This window comes from Panthera uncia, chromosome A2 (genome assembly GCF_023721935.1).
Source record: "Panthera uncia isolate 11264 chromosome A2, Puncia_PCG_1.0, whole genome shotgun sequence".
In the NCBI taxonomy this organism is placed as follows: Eukaryota; Metazoa; Chordata; class Mammalia; order Carnivora; family Felidae; genus Panthera; species Panthera uncia.
The window spans coordinates 56,993,257-57,011,441 of NC_064816.1; the positions used below are offsets into that span (position 1 = coordinate 56,993,257).

General features: G+C 50.2%; 1 protein-coding gene across 4 annotated transcripts in view; it reads right to left on the reverse strand.

The window, feature by feature from the left end:
- The window catches only part of CFAP100 (cilia and flagella associated protein 100), a 51,942-nt gene extending 36,581 nt beyond the window's left edge, over positions 1–15,361 (reverse strand). For 2 of the 4 annotated variants that reach the window (XM_049641141.1, XM_049641138.1), the window contains exons 1-3: positions 14,670–15,228; positions 14,159–14,266; positions 4,223–4,297 (exon numbers count right to left, since the gene is read on the reverse strand). In XM_049641141.1, the coding sequence (XP_049497098.1) occupies positions 4,223–4,297; positions 14,159–14,207 (124 nt within the window). In that variant the 5' untranslated portion in view covers positions 14,208–14,266; positions 14,670–15,228. Of the gene's footprint in view, positions 1–4,222; positions 4,298–5,632; positions 5,694–14,158; positions 14,267–14,669; positions 15,229–15,274 lie in introns of those variants that run through there. The other 2 variants (XM_049641139.1, XM_049641142.1) reach the window with 2 other exon arrangements.
- Positions 15,362–18,185: the final 2,824 nt, after the last annotated feature.

Sequence of the window (18,185 nt, forward strand, 5' to 3'; positions counted from 1 at the left end):
GTAGTAACCTCAATAACAGAATGGGGGAGAAAATTATCTGATCTTTCCAAGAAATGCAGTAAAAGTATTTGATACAGTTCGAAACTGATTTTTAATGAGAGTCTTAGCAACATAGGAATAGAAGGAGACTTCCCTGGTCTGATAAGAGGAAGTGTGGTGAGCTGAGTAATGGCCCCCCAAAGATGTCCATGGTCTACACCCCAGACCTGTGACTAGGCTCCCTTATATAGTAAAGGGGACTTTGCGGATGGGATGAAGTTAAGGACCTTGAGATGCGAGATGGTCCTGGATTTGCAGATGGGTCTGATGCAATCATGAGGGTCCTTCTAACAGGAGGCAGGGAGGCCAGCAGCATGAGGAGGAGGTGTGACAATGGAAGCAGAGGTTGGAGTGATGTCACAGAGACCGGAGGACGCTGTGCTGCTGGAGTTGGAAATGGAGGAAGGAGCCAGGAGCCAAGGACGCAGGCGCCTCTAAGCTGGAAAAGGCAAGGAAGCAGATTCTCCCCTGGAGCCTCTGGAAGGAACGTAGACCCATGGACACTTTGATTCTAGTTTTCTAAGTTTCATTTTGGACTCTGACCTCCAGGATTATAAGATAATTTAACTGTGTTGCTCTAAGCCACTGAGTTTGTGGTAATTTGCTATAGCATCAACAGGAAATGAGTATGAGAATCTACAAGAAACCTCTAGGCAAAATATTGCGTGCTTCCCCCGCCCCCCATGATCAGGAACAAGGCATGGATGCCTGTCTTTGCACTTCTACTCAGGGTTGTAGTTAAGCAAGGAAAAGAAATAAAACGTATAAGATTGGAAAGGAAGGACAAATAATGTCATCTCAAGGTGATGTGATTGTAGAGGAGAAAATCCAAAGAATCTGCAAACAAAATGGTTACAACTAGATTAGAGATGATTTATAGGTCTGATTGTAAAGTGAAAACAAAACTTGTATAAAATGCAGTATCTTCATGGCCTTGGGGGTCAGCAGAGAGCTTTAAAACAGTTCATCAAACATACCAATGATAAGAAAATGATTGGGAAAGTGAACTCCACTAAAATTAGGAAGTTTTATTCATTAAACATGCACCACTAAGAAAGGAAAAAGCAATCTGCCAAGTGACGGAAGGTATTTGCATATTTAGAACTGGTGAATGACTTGTTTCCAGAATATGTAAAGAGTTCCTAGAAATCATTAAAATGAAAAGACAACCCAGCAGAAAAGCGGGCAGAGTCAGGAACAGGCACTTCACAACAGAGTCATCAGTGAACATATGAAAAGGTAATCACTCTCATGGATTACAGGGAATATGAGATACTAATCCATATCCAAAGGGCCAGGTAATAGCAAAAGTATTGACAATGTGCCAGGTGTTGGAAAGGATGTGGAGCGTCTGGATTGCTCACACCTATTATTGGTGGGACTGTGAATTGGAACAAGTGTTCTGGAAACTGCTCAGCACTGTCTACTAAGGTTAAACATCCTGCCAGCAATTCCACTCCTTCCTCATTTCCAGGAGAAATGAGCGTTTATGTCCTCTAAATGGCATGCACAGCAATGTTCACTGCAATACTGCTCAGAATATCAAAAACCCAGAAACAACCCAAATGTTCATCCATCCCGGAAAGAATGATATACTGTCGGCATATGCACACAACAGAATGCACACAGCAACAACCAAGAAGGGACTCTTGTGACTGGCATTTCACAGGTGTGATGTTGCATGAAAGAGGCCAGGACCAAAAGAGCACGGAGTGTGACTGTACTTATATGAGGTTCGAGAATGGATAGAATGATTCTGGGGTGACAGCAGAGCCCTGCTGTCTCTGGGGGAACGGAACTTCTGGGAAGATGCAAATGTTCTAGATGGTGAATGAGAGGGAAGCTACAAATGTGTATACATTTACTGAAATTTGTCAAACTGTATACCTATGATTTGTGCATTTCACCTAATTATACCTTAGCGAAGGGACCAAACCAATCACACCAAACCCAGATACCTCACCCTTAATGTGGTGATCAGTTCAGGCACAGGGATCCATGGTTAGAAGAAGCTGTTGGGTGAATGGTTGATGGGAATGTGGCAGAGGGCCAGGCGGTCACCACCAGACCCCACCGAGCGTGGCAATGCCATGAGTGGGGGGCAGCTAGACACACGGGCTTCTTGTGAGAGGTGGTAGGAAGCATTCTTGTGGACAAAATGGAACATCTTATCAAGCACGTAAGGTTAAAATGTACAATTAAAGGAAAGATGAGGAACAGAGAAACAGTTTCTAGAACAATGACCTGGTAGCAAACAGATACATACAGAACAGGGGTCGTTCTACAGGTAATTAACGCCATTTCTCAGTAAGTCAAGATGTAGAAAATGAAAGGACGTGGGGGAAGGGCTCTGCTAGATTGTAAAGAGAGAAGATGATCAGATCTCATTCGAATCAATTACAACGAATCTTCTATAGGAAGACATATCTGAGATAATTGGGTAACTTCATTGTGGTCTTGCAAAGAAAAAGCCCTATTTTTGAAAAATATACGTTGTGGGATGTAATGATGCAAGGACATGCCTGGATTTGACTTTTTTTTTTAATGTTTATTTATTTTTGAGAGAATGATAGAGTGTGAGTGGAGGAGGGGCAGAGAGAGAGGGAGGCACAGAATCTGAAGGAAGCTCCAGGCTCTGAGCTGTCAGCACAGAGCCCGACGTGAGGCTTGAACTCATGAACTGGGAGATCATGACCTGAGCCAAAGTCAGACGCCTAACTGAGCCACCCAGGTGTCCTGCCTGGATTTAAATTTAAAGTATGCTTGCCAAGTATGGAAGCAACCCAGTTGTCCATGGATAGATGAATGGATAAAGAAGATGTGATACACACACACACACACACACACACACGTGTGCACACACAGGAATATTAGCCATAAAAATGAATGAAATCTTGTCATTTGTGACAACGTGGATGGAGCTAGAGAGTATTATGCTAAGCAATGTTAAGTCTCTCAAGGAAAGACAAATACAATGTGATTTCACTTGTGGAATTTACAACATAAAACAAATGAACAAAGGCAGAAAAAGAGACAAACCAAGAAACAGACACTTCACCATAGAGAACCAAACTGATGGTCACCAGAGGGAGGGAGGGGCGTGGGGTGATGGGAGAAACAGGTGTTGGGGAATAAAGCATACAGCTATCATGGTGAGTACTGAGTAATGTTCAATCACTATATTGTCCACCTGAAACTATTCTAATGCTGTAAGTTAACTATATTGGAATTACAACTTTAAGAATTAAAATTAAAAAATGTTCTGGCAAAGACGAAAAACAAAAAAAGAGAAGGATAGATGAAACAAATGTGGCTAAATCTTCTGTACTGGTGATGGGCACCTGAGTTCACAGGACCTTAGTCTCTATTCCTGGACAGGTTTGGGTTTTCAGAATTAAAAGAAAGAGGAAACCAGGTGGGGGGGGGCAGGGGAATGAGAGGTGGGAGCTCAGCCTGTGAGAGGTAGGCTCAGGGAGCGTGCTCCCATCTGCCCCCTTCTGTGGAAGGATCAGACTGGCCTGCGAACCTGGGGGGCGGCACAGGAGGCCAGGGGGATGGAACAGCATTGCAGAGGCTCAGAGGAAGCAGTACAAGCAGCCAGCTGCCTACCTTCTTCCTCTTAACAAGGGGAAGTTGCGTAGTTGAAAAGTTACATGGCTCAGCCTCCCTTTCAGATACTGATGGCCACGGGACAAATTTTAGACAATGGAACATAGGCAGAAATTGCTGTGTGGGTCCTCTGGGAAGGGTATTTTTCCAAGGAGGACTGAGCTGGCTGGGAGGCTGTTTTGCTCCTCCCTTGACCCTTTCCCCATGTCTGAAATCAGATGTGATGGCTGAGGCTGCAGCAGCTATTTTGTGACCACATGATAACTTTGCAGTTGAAACCCGAAGGCTAAAATTGGCTTGAAGGCAGAAAGACTTGGGACCTGGTCACCGGGACAGTTTCGTAGAACTGCTGTTTGTGGGGCCTCCTGGAGCTCTGGACTGCCTCCCACATTTCCCTTTACTGGAGGAAAAATAAATCCTACTTTGTTTACATTACTATTATTTTGGGTCTCGGTAACCCATTGGAAGCGGAAGACTTTCCTTTTGCCACTGGTGTTGGAGACAGGCCTACGGAGGGAGATGTCTGACTCTCACCCACGCAGACTTCAGCTCCTAGCTTGAGGGCTCCCTTTACCTGTGTTCCTGCGTTTTTCCTTTTTTTCTTCAATGACTGAAGTAGAACTATTGTCCGTGGACTCCAGGATGTTCTCTGCGGGGAGACGAAAGCAAAGGCCACAGCAAATGACTCATTGGCTCTTGAAGCCGTGAGCACAGCAGGAGGCTGGGAGAAGACTCCAGTGCCCTTGCCTGCCTGCTGAGCCCCCCCCCCCCAACAAGTCACCCAGCTTCCCTGAGCCTCAGTTTCCACATCTGAGAGGATTGTACGGACTTTGCTGGCAAGCTGTAATAACTGTGCACAAAAATGGCCCGTGTGCACACGTGCCTGACACAACACGTTTTGCGCTTTTCTCTTCGGCATCCTTCCATTTGCCCCGTGAGAGGCGCGCAGGGCCCGTTTATGGGGAGGTCACAGACCCAGGCCCTCTACTTCAGGGCCCTGCCTGCGCCTTTGCCGTGAGTTTCCCAGGGCTTCCCTCGGGACTGCAGTGGAAGATTGGGGGAAACCCATGTCCTTGATGCCCACAGGGATGGAGGCATTTGGCCTGGTAGGTCCTCCTACCCCAACTCAGAAATCATCTGTAGCTTGGAGATTCCAGTCTATGCCAGCTTGGGAGGGCAGCCAGCTGCTGGCAGATAGGGAGGGGGCTGCCAGGGAGCCTGGGGATGTGCTCAGGTGGGCAGCCAGTCATTTTGGACCAGCTTGGGGGAGGAGACTTGGGATGACGCCGGGAGGGCAGGGCTTGTGAGGTGAGGGACGTATACCAAGGGCAGACCCCGAGCAGCTGGGTGATGGGCTGTGGAAAGAGTGAGGAGGAAAGCTGTCCTGTGGCCCTGGCAGGCGGGTCAAGGGCATGGGGCTGACAACCCAGATGCCTGCAGGTCAAACTGCATATATAACGGTGAGCAGAGGGGAGGCAATAGGGAGTGGTGAGGTGTGTGGAGAATTCAGGAGCACAGACTGCTGGGTGCATATTCTCCATCTGGCTGACTGTATGGTTCAATTGCCAGGTAGCAACATTTAATTAACTAGATCACAAAAGTCAGCAGATACTGCTATTATTTAAATAGATGAAAACCCAGGCCAAACAAACCAAAACTCTAATGAAATTCAACTTTTGTCTTAATTAAAAGAGCAATGCACAGGCATGGCAAAAAGGGTTAACGATGTGGTTTGCTGTGTTACGATGACCACTGAAATGACATGTTGATACGACGAAAAATCCTCACCCGGAGCCCTCCCTAGCAAATGGATCTTTGTTTCTCTAACGAGAGGTATTTTTGCATACGCGTGCTTAGATGTCCCCTTACTTTTTCACTGCAAAATCATCTGCTTTCATGCTACACCATGGAAGAACCTTGAGGACACTGTGCTGAGTGACAGAAGCCAGTCACACAAGGACAAACACTGTATGAGCCAACTTACATGAGGTCCCCAGAGCAGTCAGACTCCTACGGACAGAAACCAGGACGGTGGGTGCCAGCCACTGGGGAAGGGGGTGGGGTGGGGAGTTAGTGTTCAATGGAGACAGAATTTCAGTTTTACAAGATGAAAAAGTTCTGGGTTTGGATGGTGGTGACGGTTACCCACCAGTGCGAAGGTACTTACAATGCCACTGGTCTGTATACTTAAAAATGCTCAAAGGAGTAAATTTTGTTATGGATCATTTCCCATCATTTTTAAAAAGTTAGAAAAAAAAGAATAGAGGAACGGTTCAGTCGGTCGAGTGTCTGACTCTTGATTTTGGCTCAGATCATGATCCCAGGGTCATGAGATCGAGCCCTGCATCGGGTTCTGTGCTGAGTGTAGAGCCTACTTGGGATTCTCTCTCTCTCTCTCTCTCTCTCTCTCTGCCCTTCTTCCCTTCTTGCATTCTCTCTCTCTCTCTCTCTCTCTCTCTCTCAGAAACAGTATATCTGCTCATGCACAAATCTCCTTGCTCCATAGTCAGGTCCCCTTAGTCAGGTGCCCCTTAGTCAGGACCCTGAGGCTATTTCTAATCTCATGCAATTTCCAAACTTGCACAATCCTTGCTCTCTATCACCAGCTTGAGCTGGACTGTTTCCCACACACCTGGAATTTGTCAGTCTGAGAGGCAATAAACTCATCTCGATTTTAATGTGCACTTTGCACTTCTTGATCTCAGAAAAGATCGTGTATCTTTTCAGATGCTGATTATCCTGGCTTCTCTCTGTTAGTATCCTTTGCTCATTTCTAAATTGGGATGTGGTGGTTTTTAAATGATCTTGAGCACTTCTACCTATTAGAGGACACTAGCTCCTTTGTTCGTCGGAGCTGCTGACAGTATGTTTGCTCCCGCTGATACGACTCTTACCTTTGGACTGTCTCTCATGCATTTGCCTTACAGGACATTTTAATGTTTACTCAGTGCAATGCTTTGGCAGTCTGTATCTTGCTTAGAGAGGCACTCTGCATCTGAAGGTTAAGTACATGTAAAAAGTCTCTGTTTTCTTCTAGTGCTTTAACAGGATGCTTTTTTTTTTTTTTTTTTTTAATTAAAAAGCTTTAAAAATGGAAGCCTACTTTTAGAAAAATTCTCCGGGAGAGGTGAGCTGGCTGCAACATGTCCTCATAAAAAGTGATAACATGCCCCCTCCCCGCCCCCAGCAGGGGGAGACAGGGTGTGGGCGCCTCCTGCCTCCAGTAGCACCTGTGCGGTGGGGGGGGGGGGGGGGGGGAGATGCTGGCTCCCTGGGGAAGCCACCTGTTGACCTGCTCCTTCTCCAGCAGCCAGCTGTCTCTCTGCCTCCGCTCTCCTGAGACCCTTCTCTGCACTCCGGCTACAAGAGGGATGGGCCAGCACTGTGGGACCCAGCCTCGTCCCTCCTTCACTCTGGGACTCAGTATCTCCCCTGCACACCGCCAAGCCTGTCCTCCGCACTACCAGGACCTTCTGCTCCCCACAGAAGACAGCTGGGGGCTTAGATGAGGGTGGGAGTCAGTGGCAGGATGGGGCGGGAGTAGGCATGGATGCAGTGCTTTCCAGAAGAGCCCGGTGTGGGGGGGGGGGTTGCTTGGTGCCTAACTGGGTGTGGGCATGGGAGAGAAGGGAGCCCCGGGGATAACTCCATCCCTTAGGCAAGAACGCCCTTGCATCAAGCGCTGTTTGCTGAAGTGGCAGAGAAGGGAAGGAGGGATCTGGGGTGGTAGGGGTGGGGATTAGGAGGCCCGGAGCTCAGGCAGGGTGCTGGGTTCAGGTCCCCGTGGCAACCGCCAAACAGGGGCTCTGAAGAGGCCACTGTTGATGGAGGCCTGGGGACTACGGGAAGAGAGGATGGAAATGTGGGTGTCCCTGGTGAACAGATGGAAACTGAGGCTGTGGTCGTGGCTGAGAGAGAGGACGGCCCAGGACATAGCCCCAGGAACCCCGATGGTGGAGGAGCTTGGCAGGGAGGCCGACGGAGCAGATAGACAGGCCAGAGAGGACCAGAGCCCAGGGAGGAGGGCCGGAGAAGGAGCGAGTGGAGGGGAGGTGCCCTTGGAGAGGCCTCAGCCACGCCCCCAGAGCGAGATGGGCAGGGTGGAGTGACGGGGCAGAAGCCAGGATCCCACAGGGTTAGGGAGGGGACGCCAGTAGACACGGTAGGTTTGGCCAGCGCTCAAGGGGTGGCTGTGAATGCGGGGGAGGTGCACAGTCAGAAAGGGGCCACACAGCTGGGGAAGGGCCACCACCAGATTCCCCGCAGGACACAGAAGGTCCACTCAAGGGGAGGTATTTGAGAGGCGGGGAAAACCGAGAGGAGTAATTCGGTGCTTTTAACAGCAGGGGCCTTGCCCACCCCTGGGTGTGAGAGGGCAAAGGAGAGACACATTCCAGAGCCCAAAGAGGTGGCTGCATGGAGTCTTGACCATACCTGGCAGCCTGGCAGACCGTTTAAGACACAATTTGCAAAAATGATCATGCGCTCGTATCCTCTGTGGTGGCCACCACCTACCATGGCCCCCAGCATCCCTGGGCTCCTGGCACTCACGCCCTGCCATGACCCCTCCAGCCGTGGAAGCGACAGTGTGTGACTTTTGGAGCGAGGTCAGAGAAGACATTGTGGTCCTGCCTTGCTCTCTCTGGGATCACCTGCTCTGGAAGTGTCAGCCCCAGCCAACGGCCACGTGACTGAGCCTGCTGGGAGCCCATGCTGCGGCCCCAGCCTCGCCTTCAGCTGACCGCAAAGGAGATGCCCTGGGCCAGAACCCCAAGCCAAGCCCCTCGTGAGTTCCTGACCCACGGAAACTGAGCTAACGCATGCTTACTATTGTTTTAAGCCACCAAGTTTTGGGGGGAATTTGTTACACAGCAGTAGAGAACCAGCACACTCTTCAGTGGCTTATAGGACTGGGACCCGTATCCACACAGTCTGGGACACTGTGTCATCTCACCCAGGCACCTCTGTGGCTTCTTATCTTGCTCCAGCCACTCGAGGAGTCTCATGGCCCTCACCTCTCTGGTAAGTGCCACTCCTGCCATTCTGTAGGGGTCACCTTCCTTCATAAGATGGGGAACTCCTTGAGGACAGGTGCATTAACTGTGGCTTGTCCTTTCTATATCTGACGCTCTAATATTTGGATCTTACTGACCCTGCAGGGACTGTCCCTGCCTCTCCACCCTGGGGTTGGCCAATCCCTAGAGAGAGTTAAGGAGTTGTCCAAGAGTACAAACTAACTAATCCGGAGCTCACACACCCACCTCCCACCTCTGCTATCAGGTTCTCATACCGAGGGCCACTGGCCCCTGCCAGACATCTCAAGACAGCACTATGCCCCGAGTCCAGAAGTTACTCAATCCAGTCAACCCTAAGCCCATATACCCTGCCTCACCTGTTCCTTCCCATGGAAATCACAACAGAGGCTCCTGCCCACAGTTGCCCTGCTCCCTCTGCTTTTGACCCAGCTGGTCCTTCCCTGTGTGGCCCTGCTTCCTGTTTCTAGGGATCTGTGAGGATAATAAACTACCTCTCCCATGGCAGCCACCCCCTCATCTGTTGGCCTCGTCAGACCTGAGTAGTAATGCAACCTACATTGTATTTTTTTAAATTTTTTAATTTGTGTGTCAATTTTAATATCTATATATGGATTTACATTCTCATAGTTCTTTTTCATTACGTTGATATATCTACATGGCATATTTATGATTGCTTTTGTTCTCTTTTTAAAAAATTTTTTTTAATGTTTATTTTTGAGAGAGTGAGACAGAAGGTGAGTAGAGGAGGGGCAGAGAGAGAGAGGGAGACACAGAATCCGAAGCAGGCTCCAGGCTCTGAGCTGATGTGGGGCTCGAACCCACGAACCTCGAGATCATGACCAGAGCCCAAGTTGGACACTTAACTGACTGAGCCACCCAGGAGCCCCTCTTTTTTTTTTCTTTTTAGTTAGCATACAGTGTTATATTAGTTTCGGGTGTACAATACAGGGATTCAACAATTCTATACATCACCCTGTGCTCATGATGACAAGTGCTCTCCAGAATCCCTATCACCTATTTCACCCATCCCCCACTCCCCTCCCAGCCTCTTCATCCAGTTCTGCCCTGGAAACTGCAAGTGTCCATCTAGACTCTAGAGTTCCAAATTGGGATTCTGATAGCTCCTGCCAGCTCAGAAGTTGTTTTGGTGGAGAGACGGATTCCTGGATCTTCCTACTCTTAACATTTCCCATGACGTCACCCCAAGCATAGAGATTTTACTCTTTTAGATGCCCTTGTGAATGGAGTTGCTTTCTTAATTTCCACTTTGGATGGCTTGGTGCTGGCGTGTAGGAACACAAATAGTTTTGGTGTTTTGATCTTGTACCCTGCAACCTGGCTGAATTCATTTACTTGCATAAGCAGCTTTCTGGTGTGTTCCTTGGGATTATCTTTATATATAGGAGTAGTTTCCTGTCTTCCTTTACAGAGGGGGCGCCTGGCTGGCTCGGGCAGTGGAGCATGTGACTCTTGATCTGGGGGTTGTAAGTTGGAGCCCCACACTGGGTGGGGAGTTTATTTAAAAACAAAATCTTTTTTTTAATGCTTATTTATTTTTGAGAGAGAGACAGAGAAAGAGAGAGAGAGAGAGAGAGAGAGACAGAGACAGAGCACAAGTGGGCGAGAGGCAAAGAGGAAGACACAGAATCCAAAGCAGGCTCCAGGCTCCAGGCTCCGAGCTGTCAGCACACAGCCCGATGCGGGGCTCAAACTCACGAACCCCGAGGTCATGACCTGAGCTGAAGTTGGACACTTAACCGACTGAGCCACCCAGATGCCCCAAAAAACAAAATCTTCAGAAAAGAAACATAAATGCTCTGACTTGAGCTTTTAGCACAGTGTCGAATAGCTAGCAGACATCCCTGCCAAACTCCGACCTTCAGGGGAAAGCTTTCAGGCCAACAGGATTGTACCAAGGACCTGTTACTTGCCAAGCAAATACGGCAGGCAAGACGGGCAAACACCCCTGCCTGGGTGGAGCTTACGACGTGCTGGGGAGAGACAGACAAGTTGGGAACGCTGACGCACGTTGGCAGGTGGAAAGTGGCACCAAGAAAAATAAAACAGAAGGTGACATTTGAATGAACTCCTAAAGGAGGCGGAGGAGGGAGCCACAGGGAGATCTAGGGGAAGAGCATTCTGGTCTGGCCTAGGAACACAGGCAGCGGAGTGGCAGGAACGGAGCAGCTCTGAGAGGGAAGCTGTTTATTGCTTTTCTCTCCAACTTTCTGCAGGGGTCCTGCAGACCCCTCCCCACAAGCCTGACTGGGAAGCCTTGGGTCTAGTCTGGGCTTTCCCTGGCTCCTCTGCCTGGACAAGGTCTCTGTCAAGTGTCCACTTCCGCACCAGGGGTGACACCTGGCCCAGGATCTCCAGGGAGGCTGTGGGTGAACCAGCCCCTCTTCCTGTGTCACAGACAATGGCATCCCTACTCATTGAAGTCATAAGGCCCAGAAATGGTGCAATCTCCCTGCTTAAACCCCTCCTAGCACCTCAACAGAACTGAATAATCCTCCCCAGCCTGCAAGGCCCTACCCAAGTTGTGCCAGACTGGCTTTCTGTCTCTTCCTCTCACACTGCAAGCTCATACTGGCCTCAGGACCTTTGCTGGACCTTCTCCACTGCCTTGAATGTCCTCTCTTATTTCATCCTTCAGGATCGTTACTGATAGGTATCGAATGTCACCTCCTCTGAGACGCCTTCCCGGACTACTGATCCCATTTAAATTATGCCCTATGCCCCTGCCCAAAGCCTCTGGTAGGTCTCCCTTCTACTGCTTCTTGGCTGGTAAATACAGACTGTTTGCTTTCCAATGTCTGCCTCCCTTGTCGCAATATGAGTCCCCACCAAGGGGAGGGTTTTATTCACTCCTGAATCCCTAGTGCTTAGAACAGATGCCTGCATCCAGCTGGCACTTAAGAAAGGTTTGTGAATGAAGAGCAAACCCAGAGCTCACTCCTCTGATGTCAAATTCCGGCCGTCTTGGCCCAGACACCTTAACCACCGCTCCACCTGTATTCTCTGAGCATCTTCTTCAGACTCAAGCTTCACACTGGGAGACCAGCCGAGGCCTTGAAGGTGGGGTACTGGTTGTAATAATGGTGACCGTGGAGAGACTAATAATAGCAATGTCAAGGAGGCTACTGTTTATAGGGCACTTATGGTGCACAGGGCGTCATGCTGAGCCCTTGACCTGTGTTTCCATTTGCATCTCACAATAGCCTTAGGGACTGGGGATTGCTCCCATTCCACAGATGTGGTAGCTGAGGCTCGCAGAGGTGCGGTGTTCCACCGGGTGTGTCTGACCCCAGTGACTCCGCCCTCGGCTCTCTGGGTAGGGCTGGGGTCCAGACAGCCTACTTGTACCTGGCCCAGGCTCCCCTCTCCCCCCAGGGAACTCAGTCTTTCTGGCCCTTACCTTAGTCCCCAGCTCCTGCAGCTGAACCCAGGATGTCAGGCTCAACAATCCGCCCCCATGGAGCAATTTCACGTACCCCCCTGTGTGCCCCTGCTTGGCCTGGCCTGGTAATGCCCTGGGTCTGTACACTTGAGGTACCTGCTTGGCCTGGTTTCCTCTCAAAGGCACAGACCCTCAACCCAGACCAGGGAACCCTCCTGTTTACATGTCACCTGCAAGGGAAGTGATATACACAGTGTTGAGGGTTACAGGGTACCCCCCACTGCCATGTAACCACCTTCCTTGTTCTTCTGGATGAATCAACATAGTTTATAAAGTCTTCAGCGGTCTTGTGCTAGTGCAGTCATGTTGCTGCATTGGTGTGTGTGTGTGTGTGTGTGTGTGTGTGTGCGTTTAGAATCGATTTATTATCTGCAAACATTTCAAAGCTATCTTTTTTTTTTTTTTTTTGGTAACCCCATTTCAGCCTTTCTTCATTTTTTAATTCACTCTGGAACAGAGCGAGTAAGCACAGAATGGCAATAGCGGGGGCAAATGTTGATAGCTGTACATGTTTTTAAATATTTTTTTAATGTTTATTTATTTTTGAGAGACAGAGATAGAGCACGAGTGGGGGAGGGGCAGAGAGACGGAGACACAGAATCTGAAGCAGGCTCCAGGCTCTGAGCTGGCAGCACAGAGCCTGACATGGGGCTCGAACTCATGGATCGTGAGATCATGACCTGAACCAAGATGGACACTTAACCGACTGAGCCACCTGGGGGGCCCTGATAGCTGTACATGTTTTAAAACAAACTAAATGCCAATTAGCATGGACTGATTAAATAAACTATGGTACATCCACACTATGGGATTACTGTTCTGCTCACAACACTAGAAGTCTAAGGGTACTCATATATTGATAAGAAAGCGTCTCCACGGTATCTGGGTTAATGGAAAAAACCAAGGTGCAGGAAGCCTGTGTCTTGTGTGGCCATCTGTGTGAGAAAGGGACAAACTGTATGAACTGTATCTATATGCCAGTGTGCACAGAGCTTATGAATGGAGCTCTGTGGAAGGAGGTGAGAGATTGGAGCCAAGGGCTACCTCTGAGGCGGCGATACTGCGTATCTGGGGACAGGTGGGGCCTTTCACAAGAGGGGGCTTTGAACACTTTGAAATTTTGAACCATGGCAATAGTTTACCTACTCAAAAACAAATTACAAGCTGAAGGCATTTAAGAGCACACAGATGACAGTGTTTCCTACTCTGCAACCCGCCCCCCCCCCAGCCCTGGCGGCCTCCCTCCAGGCCACCCAGGGGGGGCACCTGGCAGCAGGTGTGTGACTTCAGAGGAGGCAGGATGTCCTCCCACAAGGGCCTGGGGCCACCTCTGGGCTCATCCCAGTGACCATAGCTGCAGAAAGGCTGAGAGAGCCCCACCTCCACTATGGTACCTTCTACAAAACCTATTACGGGGTGAATTTTGTCCCCCACCCCTCCAAGTTAATGTTTCTGAGTACTTGAAATCCTAACTTCCAGCACCTCATGACATGACCCTGGTAAGAAATAGGGTCATTGTAGACGTAGATGAGGTCATGGGTAGTAGTGTGGGCACCTATCCTGTATGACTCCCGACCTTAATCAAAAGGCGAAATTTGCAACAGACACGCACACAGGCAGAATGCCATGTGACGATGAAGGCAGAATGACGCATCCATAATCCAAGGAACGCCAGACATTGCCAGCCAACGAAGCCAGGAGACAGCCTGGAGCAGACTCTTCCTCGTGGCCCTCAGAAGGCACCAATCCTGCCGGGGACACCTATGTCTTGGACTTCAGCTCCCCAGAGCCGTGAGACAATAAATGTTTGTGGTTTACGCCGCCAGTCTGTTGTGGCACTTTGTTACAGCGCCCTAGGAATGGAACATGGAGTTTCTAGGGAACCTGGCACACCTGGGATTTCTGCCTCATGGCCTGATTTGGAAACACCTTCACCTCAACTGACCCTGGACCTCACTATCCCAAGCTCCCTAGGCTGTCACTGATTCTGAGCCTAGGCCAGCCCCATACTTACTGTTGTAAATCATGTCCTTGGAGACCATAGTGGATGTTATCCTGGACATCTGGGCAGAGGAACAAAGGCTTGTTGCAAAACTTGGCCTTGGCTAAAGGCGATTCCAACCTGAGGAGTGACACAGTGCTTGAGCCAGATGACCCCGGGCTCTCACCCCCGTATCCCTGGGTGGCTGGGAACAGCTGGCATCTACTGAGGGCTCACTGTGTGGCCAACACCTATATCTCCCAGACTCCCCCCTCCTTCATCCTCTCTCCCCTCCTTGACTTGGTTCCAGTTGCCCTGCCTTATCTTTCTGTTTCTAGAGCATGCACCGCCACACAAGACACAGACTTCCTGCACAGCCTTGCTCTGTCTCAGGGTCTTTGCATGTACCACTTCCTTGGCCAAAAAACGTTCACCCACACCCAGCTGTGGGTGGGAGGGTGCTCCCCCTGCACCACTTCAGAGATGTCTTCCTTCACCACACCGTCCACATGCTTTCTTTCTCCCCAACCCCATATGACCTCACCTTACTTTCTTCGCTGCAGTTACCGCTGTCTGAGTTATCACTTTAAAAAAATCCGTGCATTGCCTTTTTCCCCCCTGAAAGCAACCTCCAAGAGGACAGGGGTCTTTTCTCACGTGGAGCCAATGTGCTCATCAAAGCGCCTAGCGTGGCGTCTTTGGAGCGTCTTAACGATTCGCTGAATGAAATTTTCCTTTTGCAAAGGAAGAAGCAAAGTGGAGATTCAGCGAGGCGTCCAAAGTCACACAGCAAAGAAAGGCCACAGCGGGGATTCCAGCTCAAGATTCCTGGACTCCAAAGTCCGAGCCATTCCAGCAACACTCTGCTACTGCCCAGGCCTGGAGAGGGACGAGTTAGCAGCGCCCCGCCTCCCAACACCCCAACTCGGTTGGGATGAGCAGTGGGCCATACAGCGGGGGTGCACAAGGCATGGAAGGACACAGGGATGGCTAGACAGCTAGGTATATGATAAAGCAAAGTAACGAGTAAGGACACACGGGCAGCCTTGCAAAGGGGGCTTGCAAGGGGCGCCAGAGGAGCCCTCCCCGGGCCCCACGCGCATCCCCGGTCCCGCGCACCCCCCCCCATGCGACCCCGCGCGCACCCACCGGCCCCCGTGCGCAGCGGCTAGCTCCGAAACCTCCGCGCGGCAGTTCACGGCTCAGGGCGTCCGGGCCTTCTATTTACGTCGCCATGGCAACCATTCTTCTTGCAGGCCAGGGCGGTGACGTCACAAAGCCTAGACGCCCCGGCTGCGTGGGGGTGGGGCCTGCGGGCTGCAGGGTCCCGGCGCAGAAAGTCGTGGAGTCCTGCTGTCCGAGCTGTCGGGTCGCCGCCCGAACGGTGTCCGGGATGGGGCCTGGGGAACAGGAGTTTCCTCCCTCCGTCATTCCTCGTTCCTCACTCCTGCTCTTTTCCTGTCGTTCCCCGATTCATTTCTTCAGTGTGCACCTCGGGATACCTGTGGTACAAAAACAGACCTGTCCTTTCTGTCGAGTGGACCTCACTCTCTAGAGGGGCTGTTCTCAAAGTGTGGCCCCGGGGCCAGCAGCATCAGAGATGCCGGGAACTCTTTGGAGAAGTCAATGTTCTGCCTGTTTCTCAAGCAGAAAGTCTAGGGGCAGAGCCGTGCAACCAGGGCGGTAACAGGCTGGTTACATTGCTGGCTAAGGCTTGAGAATCCCTACTCCAGAGGGCGAATGAGACATGTACGAAAGACACAGAATGACGAGCAAGGACTATCAAAAGACAGGGAAGAAATGAGATGTTAAAGAGCAGGGATCCAGTCCAGATAGTCCAGATTCACCAGCGGATGTGGGCTAGGGTGGGCCCTCTGCCTCCCCAGCTGACACCCCTTGTTCCTTCAAAACAGGAGAACCCCTCCAGTCCTCACCACATAGTCCCATGCATCTAGGGAATTTGCAGATTGACAAAGGCTGCTTGGAGCTGGAGCACAGTCAGGGCTCTGTCTTTCTAGCAGTATTCTGTGCTCTGGAGCAGACTGCCAGCCAGTAAGATGCCAGGGAGAATCCCAGCAGCTCCTGGCTCTGCCCAAGGCAGGTGTAGGGGGTAGGGAGACCAGTTCCACGGAACATGGAGGGGCTCCCTGAGGTGGAAGGAGCAGGGATCCCTCAATTCCCACTGGAGGACAGTGTCCCAACTGGCAGTATCTACCATAGGCTTTGTACAAGGGACAAAGGAAATATTATGTTAAGCCATATACGTGATTTGTGTGCGTGTGTGTGTGAGTGTGCTCACATATGTGTGGGAGTATTTATTACAGCAGCTAGCATTCAATACCTTGAATAGACAAGTGGTGTTTACCCCCAGGATAGAGGCTCCTTACACTGTCAGGTAAAACCCCAAATGGTTTAGCCCCTGCCTGTCTGTGCAGCAGCAGAATAAAGAGCTGTGCACTGGAGTCAGGTATCAGCAGGAAAGCAAACACTTTCAAAATGGTTTATCTCAGACACTTATTGGTCTGAGACTTTTAGGAATCTGGAAAATGACTGACCCGAAGAGGGAAAAGCTACTGAGCATACTACCAATTCATTTTTATTAACAGGTGAGTTTACGAACTATTGTGAATTACCTGTGCACTTTTACAGAATGCTTCTGTGTGCCTGCTGCTGTCCTCTGTGCCCATCTAGCACAGTCCGCCTGTGAAGTAAGTCCTGTTAGTACCTCCAGGGTTAGTGAGGAGGCTGAATCACCATGAGATTAAGAAACATGCCCAGCAAAGCCAGGGTGTGCCCAAGACAGGATTTACAGGCAGTGGAGTTTTATTTTTGCTCTTAATCAGACACGTATGGACTCTGACCTGGAATTGTTTTATAATTGTATACAATTATCCAAAGCAATGATGCATACACTTTGAAAAAGCCCAAGAAATCCAAGGGCATACTTCATAATAAAGACACATTCTCTAGTCAATGTGTACGTTCTTGTCTTTGGCTGTCGGTTATTTAGAAAATGTGGCCTTTTTAAACTCTTAATTTGAGCCTACAAGATCTAACTATGAACACAATTTGTCAATTAAAAGCTAATTTAAAATATGAGATGGGTTGCTGGATACACACATAGATGGATACGTGGTGATGAAGAGTCGGAGAGATTCGTGTTAATTGTAGAATCCAGGTGGTGGTATGTGAGTGTTTATTACAAAATTCTTGCAATATTTCTGAATGTTGAAGTTTGAACAATTACATTACGAAAATTCATAATAAACATCTGGGGCCTCAGATAACGCTTGTGTGCCGGGATTATAGCACGATCTGAGGGGTGTGACTGACTGAGAAGGTCCATGTGCTATTGTCTGCAGAAGGGGCATCCCAGCTAGGGTGCTGTGATCTCTGCGAGGAAGCTGAGGGTGGGAGACACGAAGACATTTGTCCGTAGGTGGTGGAAGTGGGACTCAAACCCAGGCAGCCTGGCTCTGTAGTCCAGGCTATCAAAGGCCACCCCATGCCTCCTCCCACTGGCCTTGGGAGACGCAGTGCTCTCTCAGCCGGCTGGGGAGGGCCAAGGCGTGGGGCCCGGGGCTGGAGATGGACTCTCCTGCTTGGTCAGCCAGGCAGCATCCCATTGCAGCCCCACCTGCACTTGTCTGCCTGGGCTGCTTGGACCCTGGGTGCCCCTAACGCAAGCCAACCTTAGAACCTCTCTCCCACTGCAGTAGACGGGTCTGGACGATATGCAACACACGTGCTGATAGCTCTTGGATGTCTGGAGGCTTCCTGTGGAGCAGAAGGGAGCAAACCTGCAGCAAGAGGAGACGCAGGAGGATTTTGGTGACTCTGCCCCGTCAGGACTGGAAGGGCACCCCAGCGGGCAGATACTTCAACTCGCCTGTGTGCCCTGCGTCTGGATTTCCTTTTGCCCCTTCCTTCAGCCTCCGAGGTTGCAGGACATGGAAAGAGACTAAACCACGTCTACTCTACTTCACGGTGTGTCGGCTCTTCACGGGCATTACTGACCATGTGTGCTGTTTCCAGTTTACCTGTTGCACGTGGCCGTGGC